The sequence below is a fragment of the Hyla sarda genome, chromosome 3 (genome assembly GCF_029499605.1).
Source record: "Hyla sarda isolate aHylSar1 chromosome 3, aHylSar1.hap1, whole genome shotgun sequence".
NCBI lineage: Eukaryota > Metazoa > Chordata > Amphibia > Anura > Hylidae > Hyla > Hyla sarda.
Window position 1 is genome coordinate 3,041,352 of NC_079191.1, and position 23,868 is coordinate 3,065,219.

Sequence of the window (23,868 nt, forward strand, 5' to 3'; positions counted from 1 at the left end):
ACATCAGCGGGATTGCTGATGTTGGTGATTATCTGTGAGTCCCTGGCTGCTATGAGCTACTCCTGTGCTCGCTTTATAGCTGCACTGTAAATGTACAGCACTGTGTGCAAAAATACATGATGGAGTACCATACATTTCCAGCACTTAATGAGTTCAAACACTTTATCACAGTGATCAATTATCCATTTTTCTGGTTGAGAAGTGTTAACATTCCAAGGTATAAAAAAGTGCACTTTAATGGGAGGTGGTTTAATGTCTAGAGCAGGAATAGGGCTACACATGTGTCCAGTTCAGCCTTAAGTTATGTGTGTCCCTGTAATGGTTTGTCATTGTGATCCAGATATAATGAATTGTCCTCTTGTGCCGGCAGATAAGTTACGGCACCATGACCTCAGTATTTACAGCAACCAATCAGTTTCCATCATTCTACCAGGCAGCAGCCAATGAATTATCGGAAATCGATGCCATTGTGCAGTTGGTGAAACATTTGGGCTGGAAATGGGTTGGAATCCTTGTATCAGATGACGACAGTGGACAGATCGCCGGAGAAATGTTTAAGAAGGAGATTGTAAGCTCGGGGGGCTGTGTGGCCTTCTTCATTATATATAAGGAAAATTCCCCTATCTATTCCCATATAAAGATCCTTGACACGATTAATAAAAGCTCAGCGAACGTGACTGTGGCGTTCTTAAGTGTACGCCTTGCAGATGCTTTTGTTCAATTGTTTGCCAGAAAAAAACTAAAACTAAAATTTTGGATCACATCTTCTTTCTTCTCCCGGGTCTCAGAATTACAACGGCTACAGATAAGAAGAACGTTTAATGGAACGTTGTCCCTTTCTTCTCCTCAGGGAGAGATTCTGGGGTTCAGGGAATATTTCTATAGCATAAAACCCATAAAATATCCAGATGACAAATCGCTGTGGGAGATCTGGCAATACTTAGCATTTTGTACCCACTCAAAAACTGGAGATTATTATAATCCTAAATGCATCGGAAATGAGACTCTGAATGATAAATTGTTATCAATGTCTCATGTCTTTGTCTTCAGGATCTGTTATTCTGTCTACACTGCAGTCTATGCCATGGCACATTCTCTTCATGACATGTATGCCACCAGCAAATCCAACAATCTGCTGACATCTTTCGCACCTTGGCGGGTAAGCTGACTCCTGATTGCAATAGTATCCATTGTTAAAATTGTTGTCCAGAATTAGAAAAATATGTCTTATTTCTTCCAGAAACTCTTCTTTTAATAGGTTCATTGTATCTGCGTTACCATAAACTACCTGCAGACAAGTGTGGCACTGTTTGTAGTCTAAAGTTGCAATGTTACTATAACCCTATTTAAACTATTTAAGAATATTTTTTTTATTCTAAGCGGTCCACTAGGGGCAGACTGACTGGTCAGGCATTTGGGCACTGCCAGCCGCCATCACACTTTTTATTTTATTATCATTACTGGGGCCCGGACTGTCTATGGGGGGCTGGCACACACAGAAGGGGGTGGGGAGATGTTGTGTGTTATACAGTGAATAATACAGCACTGGCTGCTAGTATGAGATGTGCCCGCCTGTGGCATATTAGTTGGGGGCTGTGTATGTGTATATATGGGCTGTGAATATAGGGCAGTGCATGTGTGTATGGGGGTTGTGTATGTGTTTATGGGGGCTGTACATGTATGGGGGCTGTGTATGTATGTATGGGGGCTGTGTATGTGTATATGGGGGCTGTGTATGTGTGTATGGGGGCTGTGTGTGTGTATGGGGGCTGTGTATGTGTATATGGGGGCTGTGTATGTGTATATGGGGGCTGTGTATGGGGGCTGTGTGTGCGTATATGGGGGCTATGGGGGCACGTCAAAACCGTGTGGTTACCTACCCTTGGTAAATAGTATGAATTCAAATTTGGGGGTCAGAATATATTATAATATATGGCGCATGGGGCCCCATGATCCTCTATTGCCCAGTGACCCCAAGAGATGTCAGTCCACTCCTGCAATCAATTCTGGCTAGCTATATGAGATGATCTTGACAAGAGGCTTTTCGGCCGGCCCATTTTCTCTGTTTTTTTTACATTCAGTTTTTTCTTGCAATATACCTTAAACTTGAGCGAGTTGTCTTGGTGTACATTGGAGGAGACTTTAGAAAAGTTAACACATTAAAGTGTTGGATGTCTGAGAATGACTGATCTATCACTGCAAAATATATGATACTGATAACCAAAAGGGAATAGAACTGCCCTGACCTACAGTATTCTCCATCACCAACTGCAAGTTATCTGTCACCATTGTCATTGTTAGAGATAGTTTGGCCTTATGTTGGATAATACTCTGCCCAGAACCTTCAGTTGGTGGCTTCTCCCTCGTATAATGTGCTGCCATACAGGGTACAAATAACAATAACATTAAGCATAGTGCCAGAATAACTTCCAAAACAGTTTACTAAATTTCCCTTTAGCACACGTGACAGTGTACTGCGGTACCTGTCTTCACCGGATTGTGAGGCTGAGGAATCTCATTCTAAATGTCTAAATCTGTATCTGGGTGTCGTGAGTTAACATGTATAACTGTTACTTTGTACTGGTTATCACACTGCTACTTCAGCATAAACTGAGGCACTCTTTGCTGCCACCAATGGGGATTACATTTTGTACACAATGAGTGGATCATTGGTCACGTGGTTTCTCACAGAAGCCTGTGCTAGGCTTTAGGGGTGGAGTCTTTCCCAGGATCAGCCCTTTTTCCCAGGTTGAAACCAATCTCTGAAAACCTTAGTCCAACCCTCTCTTGGATTGGAATCTGAGAAACCAGTGTAGTCTTGCTCAGACCAGACAAGTGTGCACATCTAGTCAGAATATATTCTTCTAGACCAAGTCAGGAAAGTTAACACCTAGACAGCAACCTATGCAAGCTAAAGCCTTGTTTGCACCAGAGAATTCCAGTTACTAGAATATTCTATCATGAGGCAGATCTGGGTTGGGATTGGGGTGATCACAGCACTTTGTTGAGTTTTGGGAGTTTTCACACATGACTGTCTCCAGTCAATGCTGAGAGGGTAATATTCTTCAAGTATCCTATTTGCTGTTATGAGAAGGATAATCTACAAGTCAGAATTGGAGAGACAGCTGAGCAAGGACCCTTCTGCTATGGCTAACCTCTCTGTTGGTTTCCAGATGGAGTTTAAGGGATGTGAATACCATGTCATGAAATACCCTGCAATAACATTGTGCAAAAACAGTAAACGAGTCTTTGAGTATTTGTACCACGGTAAAAAAAAACCTGTGTAGGCCTCCACTGCAGAGTTTTAATTAATTGGTCTACACATGTTTCTGTAACTGCATCTGCTCATCAACATTCACAACAACCTCAATGCACTCTTAGTTGTTTGCAAGTTACCTGAGTGTCTTGAGTCTTATTACTGCATTCAACACCACAGGTACATCCCCAGACACTACGCCATGTGTGCCCCTTGATCAGGGGCTGTGTAAACCGTGTGAGACACCCAGCTACAATAGTTGCTCAGGACTCACCAGAATTGTAAGACCAACCTGCTACATGTGGCACAAATATATATTTTTCCAAACGGACCCCAAACCTCAGCAAGGCTGGGCTACTCCAACTATAATCCTCATGGGCACCACAGCTGAATCAGATACAACCACAATGGTTGCACACTTCTTATGTGTATTTTTCCAATACAAATTTGATCGGTTTGTAACATAAACGGGCTACTGATTAATAATAGGGGTTTGGCTATGCTTAGGCCCAGCTTAGTATTGGACAATGTCTACGATACTGGGTTCACTACTAAGCTAAAAATAAATATGAAAAAAAGACACAAAACTTTTAAATACTTTGTGGGGGGGGGGGGGATGCCCACCGTTTCCTCATTAACCCTTATATTGAGTTTAAAAAATATATAGATCTTTTCTCCCCTTTTTGTCCTGAAATGGTCCTGGTCTTTTTTCAGGTAAATAAATAAACAAGTTAGTAAAAAGAAAAAAAACACAGAAGAATTGTAATAAGCAACCGTAGTAACTTCTCCAGCATCTGCCAGCAGAAACAGAAAGTTTCTGGTGCACAGCTAGATAAGATTTCTGCTTCTGGGTGGGAAACCCGGTAGCAGTTGACAATTGGCAGCAATTAAATGCTGTGAACAGCAGTGTTGGCTTGCTGTATGAGAAATCCTGGCCAGGGTGGATTTATTAAAAGTAATATAAAGTAAAAATAATATCTGACTCTAAACCAAACTTTTTTTTAAGGTTCAGCCATAGCAGATAACCCTATTGTTTGAAGATTTTGCTCATCTGTACTACTATGTTTGCTCAATACTTCTAAAGAGTCCTGTGGGTGATCCTATCCTTGAGTGAAACTGTCACTGGACTCCTTAAAGGGGTTATCCACCATAAGGTGACTTTAGTTCATACCTGTCAGCCAGTAATGGACATGCTCACCAAGAATCTGTGCTAGTGTTGGTGGTAAATAGTCTTTTCCTGTATCCCCAATCATGCAGCTGGCTTGTTTGTGTGAACTGGCTATTTACTGTTGCTGTGCTGCTCTTCCTTCAACTACAATTCCCAGGATCCTTTTTTTCTAGGTGGGAGGTAACTTATCTCCCTCCCACACATCAACCATCACACCCATTGTAGCACAGCTAGGCTCCAATGTGTGCTCTGCTTGAAACTACTCCCTGCAGCCCTGTGGAGAATGATCTCCCCCCTACCCAGCGGACGCTCCAGACATTGAAGCACAGCCATGCTTCCTTTTAACACCTGACTAGTGGTGCATAGTCTTGGGTCGCACTGCAACCTGGGAAAGGAACGAGACTGTCAGGATTCGGCAAGCTGGAGGTGGATCCTCTGTGTCAGAGAGGGATTGGCGTGGACCGCGCCGGTGGACCAGTTCTAAGTTGCTACTGGTATTCACCAGAGCCCGCCGCAAAACAGGATGGTCTTGCAGCGGCGGTAGCAACCAGGTCGTATCCACCGGCAACGGCTCAACCTCTCTGACTGCTGAGATAGGCGCGGTACAAGGGATTAGGCAAGAGCAAGGTCGGATGTAGCAGAAGGTCAGGGCAGGCAGCAAGGATCGTAGTCAGGGGCAACGGCAAGAGGTCTGGAACACTGGCTTGGGACATACAAAGAACGCTTTCACTGGCACAATGGCAACAAGATCCGGCAAGGAAGGGAAGGGGAAGTGAGGTTATATAGGGAAGTGCACAGGTGAACATACTAATTAGAACCAGGCGCCAATCAGTGGCGCACCGGCCCTTTAAATCGCAGAGAGCCGGCGCGCACGCCCTAGGGAGCGGTGCCGCGCGCGCCGGGACAGAACAGACGGGGAACGAGTCTGGTAAGCGGGCCGGGATGCGAATCGCAAGCGGGCGCGTCCCGCATCGCGGATCGCATCCCGGCTAGGGACATTATCGCAGCGCTCCCGGTCAGTGGGTCTGACCGGGGCGCTGCGAACAGGAAAACGCTGCGAGCGCTCCGGGGAGGAGCGGGGACCCGGAGCGCTTGGCGTAACAGAGATTACATAAGAATTGTGAGACCAGCTATCAAAAACAGGTACAGACACTTTATAATGAACTACATTAACTTTACAGCTCTTGTAGCACAAGTCAAATAAAGAAAAAGATCCCGGAATAACTCCCATTAAAATAGAAGGATCAGAGATTTCAATCAATAAGTTACACATTATACCGATTTTATTTTCCACAAAGATATATCTCAGTCTGTTCAGTTCCTTTTGCTCTATTCCATTATGCAGATGAAGAGGATACATTTTCATGGGGACAGGTTTTCTTTAAAGTAGACACTGAGCTGTGGCTTTGTTCCCCTGGGGCAGATGTGTAGCTGGTGCAGCCCTATAAGAGACGACCTATGATTTGCAGGGATTCAAGTATTATAAAAAAAAAAAATAGCATTTCTGGATTTTCTTCTCTTTCTGTATCTTCACCAGCTGAACTACTTCCTGCAAAAAGTGAGTTTTATCACTTCTTCTGGAGACACATTTTACTTTAAACCCAACAAAAATGTTCCGACACGTTTGGATCTTCTAAAATACACATTTGCAACTACAGGTGAAGTGTTAAAGGTGAAGGCTGGAAATTATGATGAAACATCTAATGCAGGATTCCCATTCAACAGCCTCAAAAAGTCAGATGTGTGGGGCCCATATTTCCACCAGGTACAGATATAAGACGTAGGTCAGTATGGACTGTACTACAATGTATGTTACTATACAACATATTGGGACCTGACACAGATGAAGACAACTTTAGTTGAAAAGTTTTTTTGGCGAAGGGGCCCTCAAGTTGGTCATTGTGGGGGGGGAGGGTTGTGGAGAGGGTAAAAAGTCATGGCTAATTGGTGTATATATTTTTGATGCCATCAAAAGAGATGTAACATTTTTAGAAGGCCAAGTTTTCTAAATGAAATTTGATGACAGGGTCAACCTATTTCTAACGCTCATTGATTGAATGGTGCAGCAATTTAGGAAATATTAGTCTCATTGCTAATATTAGAGATGAGCGACCTTTTCAAAAATTCGATTCGGCCGATTCGCCAAATTTTCCGAAAAAGTTTGTTTCGATCCGAATTTGTTTGCGGCGAATCTATGTTAAAAAAGGCTATTTCTAGCCTACATACAGCCTCTATAGGGGTATAAATCACTTTGCTGTGTTCTAAAACGCATATGGAGTGTGCTGGAGTAGTGAAATAATACTGTTAGGTTCACACTGGGATGAACCAGGTTTTCAGTATATGGTTCGCGCATACGGCTGGGGAGAGGGGGCGGTGCTTAATCGCGGCGCCCGCACTGAGCCGTCTCTGGCTGACCGGAGTGAACCGCAGCCTCCAGTCGGCTGAGTTTTCGGCCGTATGCGGTTGGCCGACCTATGGACATGCATTGAATACGCTTCCCATATACGGCTGAGTGCGGTCGCCACGATTAAGCCCCGCCCCCTCCCCCCAGCCATATACGGGAACCATATACTGAAAAACGTGGTTCACCGCAGTGTGAACCTAGATCAGTTTTTCCCAACCAGTGTGCCTCCACCTGTGGCAAAACTACAACACCCAGCATGCCTGGACAGCCTAAGGCTGTCTAGGCATGCTGGGAGTTGTAGTTTTGCAACATCTGGAGGCACACTGGTTGGGAAACACTGACCTAGATATTGCCTGAATGACACAGCTTGGAGTTGGCTGATGCACGAGCACACAGTGTACTTACACCCACCGGGTGCTACCTATGAGAAATCTTAGGTACTTTGATTTTCCAAAATAGTTTTTTTTTTTTTGGGGGGGGGGCAGGTGGGGGATTGTGATGCCACCCGCTATCCACAAATTTGAAATTCCCGGACCCAGGCCCCACCTCTGCGGCATCAGTAACCCATATATTGCCTGAGGGACACAGCCTGGAGTTGGCTGATGCACCAGTACACACCAGGGCTTAACAATCCCCCCAAAAAACAACACAATATGAGAAATTTTTTAAAAACATTTTGGATAGCGGGTGCTACCTATGAGAAAATTCCAAATTCCCAGGCCCTACCACAGCGGCATCAGTAACCCATATATTGGCTGAAGGACACAGCCTGGAGTTGGCTGATGCACCAGTACACACAGGGCTTCACAATCCCCCCCAAAATCAACAAAATTGTATAATAAAAAAAAAAAAATGTATACCTTTGTGTAAGAACAAGCGCATATCCAACATTTCAGAAGACTCTATAATGCAGGACGGTGGACCACCCAAAGACTTTCTTCTCAAAAATAATGAACCACACAATTTTTTAATATTTTTTTTTTAATTGAAATTCCTAGACCCAGGCCCCACCTCAGCTATCAGTAACCCATATATTGCCTAAAGGACACAGACTGGAGTTGACTGATGCACGAGTACACACTACACACCCTTCCCCCGGGCTTCACAATCCACCCCCCCAAATCAACAAAATTGAATAATTAAAAAAAAAATGTATACCTTTGTGTAAGAACAAGCGCATATCCAACAGTTCACAAGACTCTATAATGCAGTACGGTGGACCACCCAAAGACTTTATTCTCAAAAATAATAAACCACACAATGTTTGAAATAAAAAAAAAAAAATTATTACATATGTGTGTAAGCGCATCTGTCTCCAAAAGATCAGATCACCAAAGGAGTTTTTTCGCCAAAAATGATTAAGCACAGTTAATCCCTGTCCGTATTTTTATTTTTTCATTAAAAAATCACACGCAACAAGCGTTCCGTTGAGTAACGGTTAGCATTCTGGAAAATTCTATTTTATTACTGATAAAATTATCAGTAAATTTAAAAATAACACTACCCAAGAGTGTTTAATTACCCCATACATTGCACCAGGAGCAGTCAGGAGTATGCCTCAGCAGTACCCAAGAGGCTTTAATAACCCCTTACATTGCACAATCAATTGTGAGATTGAGCAATAACAGGTGTGTGATGGCCTCAGATGTCATGGGCCGCACTAGCGCTTCACTGAACGGATTAGCGTGTCTCTATCTTTCACCGACAGGTGCGGGTAACCCACTACCTCTCAGAAAGGTAAGCTGCCGCGAAGTAGGTGGTCTCCCCCGGGCACGTTTGTCTCCTGAATTTCCACTACTGCCACACCACGCTGACTGCCAACCGTGCTACCGCCTTGCTGACTCAAGGGCAACCTGCAACTCTCTTCTCCTGATGATGATTAAGCCCCTTCTGCACCCGGCTCCCGTTGGCGATAGGGATCATTTTTGCCAGGAAAGAAGAATCACAACTAAGTGCGGGTCAAAAACTAGGGTTCATTAAGTCCCTGCCCCTTTTACACACCACATGTCTCTACTAACAATTGGATGGTTTAGTGAGGTCCTCGGATCGGCCCCGGCAGGGTAGGAGAAGGCCCTGGCAGAGCGCCGAGAATTTAATGATCATTGTTGAAATTTGCATTAAGCATGTATTTAGCTACTGCTAAACTTATAAAAATTATAGGCCCAAGGCCTGAGGCACCAGGGAGGCAAGTAGTTCCTGAAAGACACAGAACGATTCTGGAGCAGTCATTCGCAGTACCCAAGAGGGTTTCATAACCCCTCAAATTTAAAGATCTATGTTGACATTTGCATTAAGCATGTATTTAGCTACTGCTAAACTTCAAAAATGTATAGGCCCAAGGCCTGAGGCACCAGGGAGGCAAGTAGTTCCTAAAAGACAGAATGATTCTGGAGCAGTCATTCGCAGTACCCAAGAGGGTTTCATAACCCCTTACATTTAAAGATCAATTAAGCATGTATTTAAAGATACATTAAGCATGTATTTAGCTACTGCTAAACTTCAAAAAATGATAGGCCCAAGGCCAGAAGCATCAGTTTCCCCCATATTAGGAGCATAGTTGTCCCCCAGATTAGGAGCATAGCTGTCCCCCAGATTAGGAGCATAGTTGTCCCCCAAATTAGGCAGTATAGATGTCCCCCAGATTAGGCAGCATAGATGTCCCCCAGATTAGGAGCATACTTGTCCCCCAGATTAGGCAGCATAGATGTCCCCCAGATTAGGCAGCATAGATGTCCCCCAGATTAGGAGCATAGTTGTCCCCCAGATTAGGTAGCATAGATGTCCCCCAGATTAGGAGCATAGTTGTCCCCCAGATTAGGCAGCATAGATGTCCCCCAGATTAGGCAGCATAGATGTCCCCCAGATTAGGCAGCATAGATGTCCCCCAGATTAGGAGCATAGTTGTCCCCCAGATTAGGCAGCATAGATGTCCCACAGATTAGGCAGCATAGATGTCCCCCAGATTAGGAGCATAGTTGTCCCCCAGATTAGGAGCATAGTTGTCCCCCTGATTAGGCAGCATAGATGTCCCCCAGATTAGGCAGCATAGTTGTCCCCTAGTTAGCGCGGGCCGGTCAGAGCCAATCAAAGGGCCGTATATGGCAAGCGGGCCATACAATACCCAGGTCTGCCCCAGAGGGTTTCATAACCAACCATAATTGAGAAATGTTTGTTTTAGGAGCATGGTCAATCTACTCCGAGCCATCTGGCATTGGTGGCTGGAAATCCTGGCTGATCCATCCCTGATTCATCTTGACAAACGTCAGTCTCTCCACATTTTTAGTGGACAGACGAGTTTGCCTTGGGGTGACTATGGCCCCGGCCGCACTAAACACCCACTCTGATGGCACACTACTGGCCGGGCAGGACAGCTTTTCCAGGGCAAACTCTGACCATGTGGCCGATAGGCATCAGCCAACTGACTACGTAGAATCTCTCTGTAGTAGGTCAGTTTGTCCTCCCTCTCAGTGGGTGTAAAAAGGCCCCCATTTTGGGATGGTAGCGAGGGTCTAAGAAGGTGGAGATCCAGAAGTCATCCTACTGACGAATTTTGACAATTCGGGGGTCACTACGCAAGCAACTGAGCATGCATCGTGCCATTTGCGCCAGTGACTCTGAGGGACTACCTGCCTCCATCTGCACTGCATACTGCCACGGTGTGTCTGGGTCCTCTGTCTCAACTTCCTCATAACCCGCCAGCTCCTCTGGCTGCTCCTGCTCCTCCTCTTCTGTCCGAAGACTAGAAACACCGGCCATCTCATCCAACCTAAACTGTGCTCCGCTCTGTCCCTCATCATCCTCCTCCTCCAGTTCAGCCCCCACAGGGCTCATGTAGCCTTGAGATGTAGGCGCAACGTCTCCATTGCCGTGACCAGCCATGGTTTCATACAAATGATAGAACTTCGCACACCACTCTTCACGGTAAAGTAGATTTAGATTTTATTAACAATCCAATAGTTAAACAGTATGACATTTCGGTCCTACCTGGACCTTCATCAGATCTATAAGTTATACAAACAAAGAAATCAATAAAGGGGAAAAGAAGAAAACAAAAGAATCATAAGAATTCTAAGGTTATATCCGCTCTACATGACATGCTTTATACATTGTTATACCCGCTTGTATATATTATATCAGATCTTGCAGGTTATATACCTATGTCATACCCCGTCTACGGTATTTCACTCACCTTTTAATACATATATTTGATCCTGTCCACGGCTGTGTTATGTCCTATTTTGCATTCTAGATCCTAGGATACTTGCCGCTGTATGATTAGGCACCAGTTCTTGAAAATTGATGATCACATCAGTTACTGCAGAGATTGATTGGATTCTAATCGGCCATTACCTGGATATTATTGCTTAAATATGATTCTTTCTTTCCTTAACCATTATGTTACTAGACATTTTGTTTTCTTCTTTTTCCCTTTATTGATTTCTTTGTTTGTATAACTTATAGATCTGATGAAGGTCCAGGTAGGACCGAAAGGTCATACTGTTTAACTATTGGATTGCTAATAAAATCTAAATCTACTTTACCGTGAAGAGTGGTGTGCGAAGTTCTATCATTTGAATATATGTAAGGATTGGGATTCCTAACTCCAGCACCCACGACACTTTTGAAAGTGACGTATTTCTGCATAAACAGCCATGGTTTCAATCATTTGTTGTAGGAAATGTAAGAGTGGAATTACGTTGTTCATGGCGTAATCCAGGCGACTCACAAATAATGTGGCTTCCTCAAAGGGCCTCAGCAAACGGCAGGTGTCACGTATGAGCTGCCACTGGTTCACATTGAAGTTACACAGGGGAGTACTCCTATCTGCTTGGATCATCAAGAAATCGGTGATGGCTTTTCTTTGTTCGTATAGTCTGTCCAACATATGGAGGGTGGAATTCCAACGTGTGGCAACGTCACACATAAGACTATGTTGTGGGATACCGTTCTGACGCTGCAGCTCAAGGAAGGTGTGCTTGGCGGTGTACGAGTGGCTGAAGTGCATGCACAGTTTCCTTGCCATTTTCAGGATGTTTTGCAAATGGGGTGAAGACTTGAGGAAGTGCTTGACAACCAGATTCAACACGTGTGCCATGCAGGTCGCATGTTTCACACTTCTTTGTCGCAGCACGGACACGATGTTCTTCCCGTTGTCGGTCACCATGGTTCCCATTTCCGAATTTCGTGGAGTAAGCCATACAACGGATTTCTTTACGAATGAACTTTAGCAGTTCCTCCCCTGTATGACTCCGTTCGCCAAGGCAAACCATGTGAAGAACAGCTTGACACCGCCGTGCCCTACACACATGGTACGATGAAGGGCCACCGAGATGTGGACGTGCAGTGGAGGTCGAGGACATGGTGGAGGATGAGGAGGCGGCGTTGCACACTGTAACAGGACCAACTGCCTGTGAGCGAGAGCGTAGAGGAGGAAGCGGTGTGACCTGTCCAAGTTGCTGTTGTGGCTGTGCAGGAACCACATTTACCCAGTGAGCCGTAAAAGACAAGTATTGTCCCTGCCCGTAGTTATAGCTCCACACGTCGGCGCTGCCGTGCACTTTTGAACACACCAACAGGCTCAAGGACTGGCCCACCTTCTCTTGTACAAACTTATGCAGGGCTGGTACTGCCTTCTTCGCAAAGAAATGACGGCTTGGGACTCTCCTACTTGGCTCGGCACAAGCCATCAATTCTCTGAAAGGTGCAGAGTCCACCACTTGAAAAGGGAGGGACTGCAACACCAGCAACTTGGACAGGAGCACATTCAACTTCTGCGCCGTTGGATGAGTGGGCGCATACTGTTGTCTCTTGGACATGGCTTTGCCGATGGATTGTTGGCAGAATGGCTGACTAAAAGCGGGAGAAGCAGGAGCATCTGGAGCGACAGAAGGAGGGTTTGAAACACAGCTCCCTTCGGCTGAGGTGGTGGAGCCTTGGCTGGATGAAGGAGGGAGCGGATGGCCACAGGGTGATGCAGCAGGCTGGACCACTACATCGGAGCCACGGTTCTCCCAGGCCGCTTTATGGTGGCGAAGCATGTGTTGACACAGGGCCGTGGTGCCGACATTAGGACCCTGGCCACGCTTCACCTTCTGCCGACAAATCTTGCATGTGGCTACCTGAACCTCCTCCGGATGCCTTATGAAAAACTTCCACACCGCCGAGTAGCTGATTTTCACACCCACAGTCCGCACTAATGGACTGCTACTGGCGCCGTCTCCAGGAACCCCTGTTCCACTACCTCCCGGAAAGGTAGGCTGCCGCGAAGCAGGTGATCTCCCCCGGGCACGTTTGGCTCCTGAATTACCACTCCTGCCACCACGCTGACTGCCAACCGTGCTACCGCCTTGCTGCCTCAAGGGCAACCTGCAACTCTCTTCTCCTGATGATGATGAAGCCCCTTCTGCACCCGGCTCCCAATTGCGATCGGCTTCATCATCATCAACAGTCGTGTGCACGTCACTGATGTCCTCCTCAGGTTCCCCAACAGTATCTGCTTCAGGAACCTGAACACTTGCAACACCGCCTCCCACGTCACTCTCCGCATCACTACTTGGCCGCCTAGCAGAGCAAGCGGCGCATGTCTCCTCCCCTTCTTGGCTGTCCAGTAGCTGCTGACTGTCCTCTATTAGATCGTCCTCAGTAAATAGTGGCGCTGAACCCACAGCATAAGATACTTCTTTAGGAGAGGGAAAAGCATAGAACAAAGGCAATGGGAAGGCACGGACTGCTCCCGGGCCATGCCAACTGAGGGTTGTATCTGAGGAACCCACCGACTGTTGACTGGGGGTGTCAGGTGTCACTTGTGATGATGTAGATGAGCGTGTTAACCAATCCACGACGGCAGATGGGTTGCTGGTGGAGACACGACCGCTGGCTGATAACGGGAGCTCAGGCCTCTCGCTGCGACTCCTGCTGCCACTCTCCCCAAGTCTGCTGCCAACTCTGCCTGAAGTATTTAGGCTTCTGCCACTCCTCTGTACACGTCCTGGCACTTCTCTGCCTGACAAACTTAGTGCCTTTATGAGGGTATTACAATACGCTACTCTACTCTTTAAACAGTATTTGTCTAGAACAGCAGCAGGTGATTACTTACGGCTGTCCTTGAACAGTATGTAGGCCCTTGACAGATTAACAGGTACTAGATGGTACAATACTTGGATATACCTATGCGGTATGCACTGATGAGCTCACTAATATGCCTAACTATTAGCACAAAAAACTCTGTATTTTTGTAAAACACCAGCTGGTGGATACTATGGTTTGAACTTTGACGGTATGGAGCACCTTGACAGCTTAACAGGTACTAAATGGTAAAATACTTGGATGTACCTATGCGCTATGCACTGAGAAGGGCAGTGATATGCCTAATTATTAGCAGAAAAAACTCAGTATTTTTGTAAAACCCCAGCCGGTGGATACTATGGTTTGGACTTTGAAGGTATGGAGCACCTTGACAGATTAACAGGTACTAGATGGTACAATAGTTGGATGTACCTATGCGGTATGCACTGATGAGGGCAGTAATATGCCTAACTATTAGCAGAAAAAACTCTGTATTTTTGTAAAACACCAGCCGGTGGATACTATGGTTTGGACTTTGACGGTATGGAGCACCTTGACAGCTTAACAGGTACTAAACGGTACAATACTTGTATGTACCTATGCGGTATGCACTGATGAGGGCAGTTATATATGCGTAACTATACGCAGAAAAAAACGATTTAAAAAAAAAAACAGCCAGTGAATACTATTGTTTGGACTTGCACAGTATGTAGCCCCTTCACAGATTAATAGGTACAAAATGGTACAAATGCACTACAGTCCACTGAACAATCACGTAGTTCTGAACAGCAGCAGGACCCAACAGTGCAGCACCACAAAAAAAATTGCATCTGTCACACAATTCTGAGCAGCAGAAGATTTGTGGAGCAAATAAAAATAAACTCAATTGGGCTGAAAAATGAGGAGATAAGATGGTTGATAAAGTTCAGGCAGCTCGGAGATCTGTATGAGGCAGCTGACAGCTATCTGCCCCTCTCTGCTGCAATGCTCAATAACGTGAATAGGAGGTTTAGCAATCAATGATCCTTCTCAGAGTAACAGCACAGCACTCTGCACTCCTGCTTTTCCCTAATGCTGATGTGACTAGCAGTTGCAGTGTAACGCTGTGGTATGAGCTATTCACACAAACACAGTCCCGTCCTCTCCATCTGAGTGCATAGATGAAATGAAGAGAGACAAGATGGCCGCCTATTATATAGGGGCTGTGACATCACAGGGGTCAGTGAACACTGAGAGGCTGCATCTCACATGTGGTTATGGGTCAGCCCGCCTACCTTAATTCCCGCCGCTGTTACCCGCCCTCCCATAATCCCCTGCCCCATGTACTCACATGTGGATCCGCCATCTTAGCTCTCCAATAGCCTGGAACGCTGTAAAATGGAGTTTAATGAAGTGATTTGCGTGATCGAATGGCGGCGATATTCGCATTCGTTGCGAATCAAATTTTTCATGAAATTCGTAACGAATTTGGGTTCGTCAACTTCGATTCGCTCATCTCTAGCTAATATGTCATTTCCTTGTTCTGCTCAATAGAGGTGGTCTGCAGTATATGCAACACTTTCTCCTGCCTTCTCCAGCCCATGTCAAAGCTCCCATCATGCAGTGAGATTGATATGAGAAGATATGAATCACAGGGCCGGTGACATGGGCTGGAGCAGATGGGAGAAATTTCCATATTAGAAACAAGACCAATATTTCCAAACGGGCTGCACTGATTTGGGACCGGTAAGAAGCGTTATCAGCATGGTCACCTGCACCAAGTTCAGATGATCCTGCTGTCTTAATCCTTTAAAGGAATACTTAGATAAAACTTCTCAATCCATTTTGCCCAGGGTGCAAGAAGTAAAACAACAAACTTCAACTTTCCTTCTACCGCTTCCCGGATGCGCAGAAATTGCTCTTCTGTCTTCTGAGCTCCATCTTCTTCTGCATCCTGGGGCCCAATGTATCACACTGTGCTGAGTTTATAGCCAGTGATATACTGAGTATAGTGTCATGTAACAGGTCTGGGCAGCAGGGAGAAGGCAGAGCCCGGGCTCCTTACATGACACTGCGTTCAGTGTATTGAAGCATTTTAAAACATTGATAGCAAAATAACATAAAAAAAAATCAGTAATTTGCACCAACTAATATCACATAGGACGAGAAAGTTCAAGAAGTTTTATGACTTATTTTACCCTTATTCTTATTCCTGTAGTAGACATTCAAAGTGTGCAAAATGGCTACTAAACTTGTATTTTGTCTTTGTGGTACAATGTCATCTTTTCCTTTCTATTAACCTATGATCCTTTCCCAGGCGCCTCCATCACTGTGCAATGAAGCTTGTGAACCTGGGTACAGGATGGCAAAGAGAGAAGGGGAACCTCCATGTTGTTACGACTGTGTACAGTGCACCAAGGGAGAAATGTCCAATACAACAGGTGGGTGATACCGAACTGTATGGAAGCAACGACACAATCCCCTACAAGTCATAATGAATAGAGATTCACAAGTTAGGATTCACAAGTTTCACAAATGTTATCTCACATTTGTTTTGCCATATATTTTGGGGTGAAAAAATGAATGCACATAAATCAAGCCCTCATATAGGTCTGTTGGTGGAAAACTGAAAGCGTTATGATTTGTAGAAGGTGAGGAGGAAAAAACGAAAGTGCAAAAACGGAAAAAAGCTGAGTCCTTAGGGGGTTAAGGCTACGTTATGACAACATGCGGTAACCCATGGTAACTAACAGCTTGTTTAATGTGCTCGCTGATTTTTAGGCTTAGTAACAATAAAATTAAGCTGCATAAAGTATCCCTGCTTGTTGGTAGATGCCTGCTGGTGTTAAAATGCACACAGAGTTATCGGAAGACACAGCAGCTTGTTCTAAGTGTTCCTTTTTAGGAGTAGCAACAGGATTGGTGTCTAAAAATAGTGAAGAAGAATTAGCTTTTTAAAAAAAATAAAAAGCTGATACAAATTATAATTTTTGGGGGTTGTGTATGTGTAGGCCTGGGTGAAAGTAGCATCCGTAAAGGTGATGGTGAACTGGTGGGGTAAATAGTAACCAGCATACAGCAGGAGGTTTTAAATATTAGATTTTTATTTTTATTTTATACCGCAAGCACTGTGCTGCACACCAACCACTGATTGGAGTGGCCCACCCTTTGCACCACATGATTGTGCCCAGTTCTTCATTAACTTCTTCTCTATTAATAAATACTCATGAGCATCATGTGGAGTGGAAAAACAGGGAGGGTACAGACTATTGCTCTGCATTCAGCAAAACCTGCTGTATGCAGTCTCTGTCTGCACAATTCCTTCTTTCCTAAAAAAAAAAAATATATATATATATGTAGCTAGTCACAAGCCTCTCACCACTGCCAAGCCAGAGAACACCCTGCTCTGTACTGACAAGGACAAGCATCCCGAGACAGCTGTCTGCAGAGGGGTCTTCTTCCCTTCTGGGGAGAATTCTGGCTTGGCATAAATCCCAATCAGTTTCTGAGACTTCGTAACTGGAGCCAGAGCTGATATTAGGGCATGCTACCTGAGAAGGTGGTGTGATGAGCTGCTTTGCATATTCCTTACCTAGAAAGCCCGCGGAATGCTAATGGCCTTTTTGAATCTCCGTTCTACAATGGAAGCGGTGCTCCTCCCTAAGGTAAATACTTACCATATATATATATATATATATATATATATATATATATATATATATGTATGAAAGGGAGTTGGTCATGTAAGATGTAGGGGCTGGTCAAGGGTTAAGACATCACTCACTGGTTGGTGCTCAGAGCTAAGAACCAGACATGTCTCCTGAGAGCTAACATGATTAGTGATGAGGAACAGAGTGTAACAGATACCAGCTTTTTTAACTCTTCTTATAGGGGGAGATTTATCAAAACCTGTGCAAAGGAAAAGTTGTTCAGTTGCCCATAGCAACAAATCAGCTTGCTTCTTTCATTTTCAACAAGGCCTCTGCAAAATGAAGGAAGGGATCTGATTGGTTGCTATGGGCAACTTGGCAACTTTTCCTTTGCACAGGTTTTGATAAATCTCCCCCATAGTGATCACAATATTTCATCCACAGACTCCCGGAGCTGCTGGAAATGTTCCAGGTTTGAAAACTCAAATATTAACAGGACCGGCTGTGCCCCCAAAGATGTCGATTTCCTTTCCTATGGAGAAACTTTAGGAGGAACTTTGACAATTGTCTCTTTACTATTTTCAATTGTTACAAGTGTCATCCTTGGAATATTTTGGACGTATCGAGAGACTTCAATAGTAAAAGCCAACAATCGGAAGCTCAGCTACGTTCTCCTCATCTCCATCACCCTCTGCTTCATGTGCACGCTGCTGTTCATTGGTCGGCCATCACCAATACGATGTCTTCTCAGACAAGCTGCATTTGGAGTTGTCTTCACCGTCTCTGTTTCTTCTGTATTGGCTAAAACTCTGACAGTCATCATGGCCTTCAAGGCGACCCGACCAGGGAGCAGGATGAAGAGACTCTTAGGAATGAGGTTACCTGACACATTAGTTGTCCTGTGCTCTATGGGGGAAGTGCTGCTGTCAGTCATCTGGATCATGCTCTATCCACCATATCTAGATGCTGACACAGAGACGGACACTATTCTCTTGTTGTGTAATGAAGGGTCATCCACTTTCTTCTTTTTGGAAATTGGCTACATCGGGATGTTGGCTCTGATTTGTCTGGGGGCCGCATTTCTGGCCAAGGATTTCCCGGACCGCTTTAATGAAGCCAAGAACATCTCCTTCAGTATTCTCGTATTCAGCAGCGTATGGGTGACATTTGTCCCCACGTATCTCAGTGTAAAGGGGAAGAACATGGTGGCGGTGGAGGTTTTTGCCATCTTGACCTCCAGTGCAGGACTATTGAGTTTTATTTTTTTCCCTAAGTGTTATGTCATCTTTATTATGTCATCTTTATTCCAAAGCAGTTTGTAAGAATATAATCTATCTATCTGTCAATTTCACTTCCTTCTGCTAAGGTCATACCATGGAGTCAGATTATATGGCTGCTCTGGGCACCTTGAGAGAAAGAGCCTCAATTGATAAGAAATAATTTTGAACTTTAGGGGGACTTGGTTTTTACACTGTACACTGTAAAATTACATATTCTCATTATTTATTATATAGATTTATCACTGTAAAACTTTAAAAAAAAGTAAAACTTATTTTAACAAAATAAGTATGTCTATAACTGTCCTTTTCTGATCCATTTATATATATTCGATTTTTTATGTAAAAAAAATTTTGCTCCATGATTTGTAGTTTTTGTTGATTCCATTTTTGTCTTGATAGGAATTTTTTAAATGTATTATTCTTTTTTTGATATATATGACATGATCAGATATCAGCATTATTGTTGTTTGGTTATTTATTTTTTTTTACGTTTTATATATTTCACTGTGTGGGATCATGAACAGTATATTTTAATAGTTTGGACAATTATACATGCGGCAATACCACATGTATATTATTTTTATGTAATTTTTTGGGGGGTGGCTTAAAACAGGAAAAGAAGCGTCATTTAATGTTTATTAGAGTAGGGGCTTTCATTTAAAATATATATATATATATATATATATATATATATATATATATATATAATTCACCAAAAATCTTGCAGCACTACTTATCGCTATCCATGCATGGTGCTGTGAGAGGACAGAAACATTGCTGTGATGTGAGCCAATAAATAATTTTTTCTTCACCACATGGAGAGTGCTGCGCTATCGTGTTTGCTTTTATATATATATATATATATATATATATATATATATATATATATATACTGTACAGTATGTAAAAGTACATTGTTTATATTGTACAGGCTGGCACCATGTCCGATCGGAGGTAGCCCTATGGATAGGAAATAGGGATTGTTGGGTTGGGTTGAAGGTGAGAGTAGACCTTAGGTGTGTTGTGGAGGAGGGGGAGGGGGATGGAGAGTGAGAGAGGAGAGATAGGGTTGGGGGAAATATTCTCCTTGTTGATCCTGGAGACATGTTATAGACAGGTCTGTGGATGATCAGTGTTGAGCAGCATAGGCCATATTCGAATTCGAGATATTTCGCGAATATATGGACAAATATTCGTCATATATTCGCTAAATTCGTATATTTGTAATATTTGCATTTATTTTCCCATATGCGAAAATTCGCACGCCAGTCTCACACAGTAGTATTAGAGCCTTCTTTACACCACACAAGCTGGAAGCAGAGAGGGATGATGACTGTTATGTGTACTGTGAAAAAAAAAACGAATATTCGTAATTGCAAATATATAGTGCTATATTCGCGAATATTCGCGAATTCGCAAATATGCGATGTTCGCAAATAAAATTTGCATTGCGAATATTCGTGAGCAACACTTATGATCATGAGAAAGTCAGGGAGGATGGCGATAAGAGATGGTATCATTCCTTTTTGGCAAGGGGAGCACCACATCGGGAAGGGATAAAGTGCAACCCTGATCTAGCCCACTCCCTCTGTCCCTGCCTTTTGCATACCCACCCTAGACAACAGGTCCACAACCACTGTGATGGTCCCTTCCAAAATACGTGAGGTGAGGGAAAGAAAAAAATCTAAATAATAAACTACAAAAACTGACAAGGTAGGAAAACAGCTGGAGGCACACAACTAACTAAAAAGAAAACTAAACAAACACACAGAAGAGCAAGGTGAGACAGGCTGGGTTGGTAACAAAAAAATACGAAGTACAAAATCACTAAGCAAGAGTGGGGTTACAAAGGAGAGCTGGAACCAATAGCCAAAAATACAGAGAATAATAGTGCTGGTTACTGGAAGAAACTTCTTTCATGGCAAGGACTAAAGGCACACTGAGGATTAAATAACCAGCTACACAGGTGCAGACAAAACAACGTAAGATCAGCTGACCAGCCAAGCTAGCTAGGGGTGCGATATAATGGTTTTGGCTGGTCCTTGGGAACACATGGGTCAGACATGGTACTAAGCCTAAAATAGGGGATTACAGGTGAGGGGTTTCGGGGGGGGGGGGTATTGGTTAGAGGGATTTATATGTTTGAAGTGGACTATTTAAAATCAGAAAAAAAAAAACAGTCAGTGGTCAGGGAAGAAGGGAATATTGAAGGTGGTTTGAAACAGGAGAATGTCTCCGTATGTAACTTCAGGAGATTAGGATCTAATATAAACATAAAAGTCACCTTTATTCTACACCTAATGGAGATGTCCAGAATTAGAGACACATGGCTACATTGTCCAACTCATCCCCATTCCTGTCACTGAAGCTGGGCTACCATACCAGACACAACCTGTGGACATGAGTGGCGCTGTTTGTAGAAGAAAGCAGCCATGCTCTCCTATAGAACTTTAGTATAGGATTTCTATAATATAATAGGAATATGATAACAAGGCTACCTAATGCTGGAGGAAGCCTGATACATGCACAACCAATAGGCCAAGACCTGGACTAAATATAGCATGACAGAATGACTAGACAAAGAACTAGGAGAAAACCAAGACCTGGACTAAATACATCACAAGAGAAGGACTAAACCTAGCATAACACCTAAGGACAAGACTGGATACAAACCAAGCCACGGGAGCCACACCTCCAAGTTGTTTCTGTCGCTGCCCGTGTTAGGTGATATTTCCCTGCACTCGTGCTTATTATTGTATCTTATGCTGACCTGATCTATTGTACCTGACCTTTGCCTGTGACCTGACTATTCCTTCACCCGACGTTCTGTACTTTTGCTACCCTCTAGGTTTCTGAATCTTTGCCTGTTCCTGGTTAACCCTTTGTTTGCTGTATTGGTACCTTTTTATAGAAAGAAGAGTAGACATCAATCCAGTACAGCTAAAATGTCCACTTTATTATAATCCTTGTAGACTAACATGGACTATATTGGTAACTTTTTGCCCAACCATAGGCGACTAGGACTGTCAGTTTGAGGCTGCCTCTTAGGTTGTCTAAGTAGGATAATAGTTTGGGCTAGCATCCCGCCCCCAGACTTGCCATCTCTATTAATAATTCTGTTGAACACGTCACTAATAGATCACATGCTTTGTGAGATATTCAAAATATCAAGATAATAGATAGAATATATTATACTATGAAAAGATGAACAAGTCGATTTGGCACAGTCTGTATACTCCTGGCCAAAAGTGTTAAAACTGACCCTTTCTTAAAGGGGTATTCCGGTGGAAATATATATATTTTTTAATTCAACTGGCTTCAGAAAGTTAAACAGATTTGTAAATGACTTCTATTTAAAATCTTAATCCTTCCATTACTTATTAGCTGACATATGCTCCACAGGAAGTTGAGTTCTTTGTTGTTTTTTTTTAAGTCTGACCACAGTGCTCTCTGCTGACAACTCTGTCCATGTCAGGAACTGTCTGGAGCAGGAGAGGTTTGCTATGGGCATTTGCTTCTGCTCTGGACAGTTCCTGACATGGAAAGAGGTATCAGCAGGGAACACAGACAGAAAGAACATTTTAAAATAAAAGAACTTCCTGTGAAATCAACACGGTAAAGGAGGAGAGCATAGTTAAAAGAAGTATAACTACCACAAGAGGACATAGTTTTAAATTAGAGGGGCAAATGTTTCTGCAGTAATATCAGGAAGTATTACTTTACTTAGAGAGTAGTGGATGTATGGAATTGCCTTCTTGCAGAAGTAGGAGCTGGAAATACAGTTAAGGAGTTTAACCGGTTGCCGACCAAGGACAAACCGGCAACCATTGTATGAGTCGGGAGCCTGCGTCATACCGGCCGCCCCCCCCCAGCGGATTCCTGTAGCTGGGGGCCAGCGTTAATAGCCGACATGCGGCGATTGCCGTGGCCGGCTATTAACCCTTTAGATCGCAGGTGGGCGATCCACTGCTGATGTTGCCTGAGGGCTTACCTCTCCTCCTGCGGCGGCTCCGGCACTCAGAGTGACAAAGCCTGGCAGGACCAGGCTTTGTCATTCGAGCGCAGAGCACACAGATCAATATGGTTCATGGAACCACAATGATCTGTATGAGGAATCAAATGATTACTCCTAAAAGTCCCCTAAAGGGACTAAAAGTGTAAAAAAAAAAAAGTTTAAAAAAGTTTAAAAACACACACATTAACCCCTTCCTTATTTCCCGTTTCAATCACCCCCCTTTTCCCAAATTCCATATAAAAAATAAGTAACCATAATAAACATAAACATATGTGGTATCACCGTGTGCATAAATGTCCAAACTATAAAAATATATCCTTAATTAAACTGCACGATCAATGGCATACATGTAAAAAAATTCCAAAGTCCGAAATAGTGTATTTTTGGTCAGTTTTTATATCATGAAAAAATAAATAAAAAGCAATCAAAAAGTCCGATCAATACAAAAATGGTACCGGTGCAAAAAATGAGCCCTCATACCGCCCCGTAAACGTAAAAATAAAAAAGTTATAGGGGTCAGAAGATGACAATTTTAAATGTATTAATTTTCCTGCATGTAGTTATGATTTTTCCCAGAAGTACGACAAAATCAAACCTATATAAGTAGGGGATCATTTTTAATGTATGGACCTACAGAATAAAGAAAAGGTATCATTTTTACCGAAAAATTTACTGCGTAGAAACGGAAGCCCCCCAAACTTACAAAATTGTGTTTTTTTTCTTCAATTTTGTCTCACAATGATTTTTTGGTGGTTTTGCTCTAGATTTCTGGGTAAAATGACTGATGTCATTGCAAGGTAGAATTGGTGGCACAAAAATAAGCCATCATATGGATTTTTAGGTGCAAATTTGAAAGGGTTATGATTTTTTAAGGGTAAGGAGGAAAAAACGAATGTTCAAAAGCAGAAAAACCCTGCGCCCTTAAGGGGTTAAGCATGCATGGGATAAGCATAAGGCTATCCTTCATATAAGATAGTGCCAGGGACTAGTGATAGGATTCAGATTATTGGGCAGACTAGATGGGCCAAATGGTTCTTATCTGCTGACCCAT

The 23,868-nt window shown here is 43.5% G+C and overlaps 1 protein-coding gene across 1 annotated transcript in view; it reads left to right on the top strand.

Moving 5' to 3' along the window:
• Nucleotides 1-19,101, top strand: part of LOC130360465 (vomeronasal type-2 receptor 26-like) — a 34,858-nt gene extending 15,757 nt beyond the window's left edge. Inside the window, exons 2-4 of the mRNA XM_056562954.1 lie at nt 1,051-1,159; nt 16,190-16,313; nt 17,967-19,101. Of these exons, the coding sequence (XP_056418929.1) occupies nt 1,051-1,159; nt 16,190-16,313; nt 17,967-18,844 (1,111 nt within the window). The 3' untranslated portion in view covers nt 18,845-19,101. The remainder of the gene's footprint in view (nt 1-1,050; nt 1,160-16,189; nt 16,314-17,966) is intronic.
• The last annotated feature ends 4,767 nt before the right edge of the window (nt 19,102-23,868 follow it).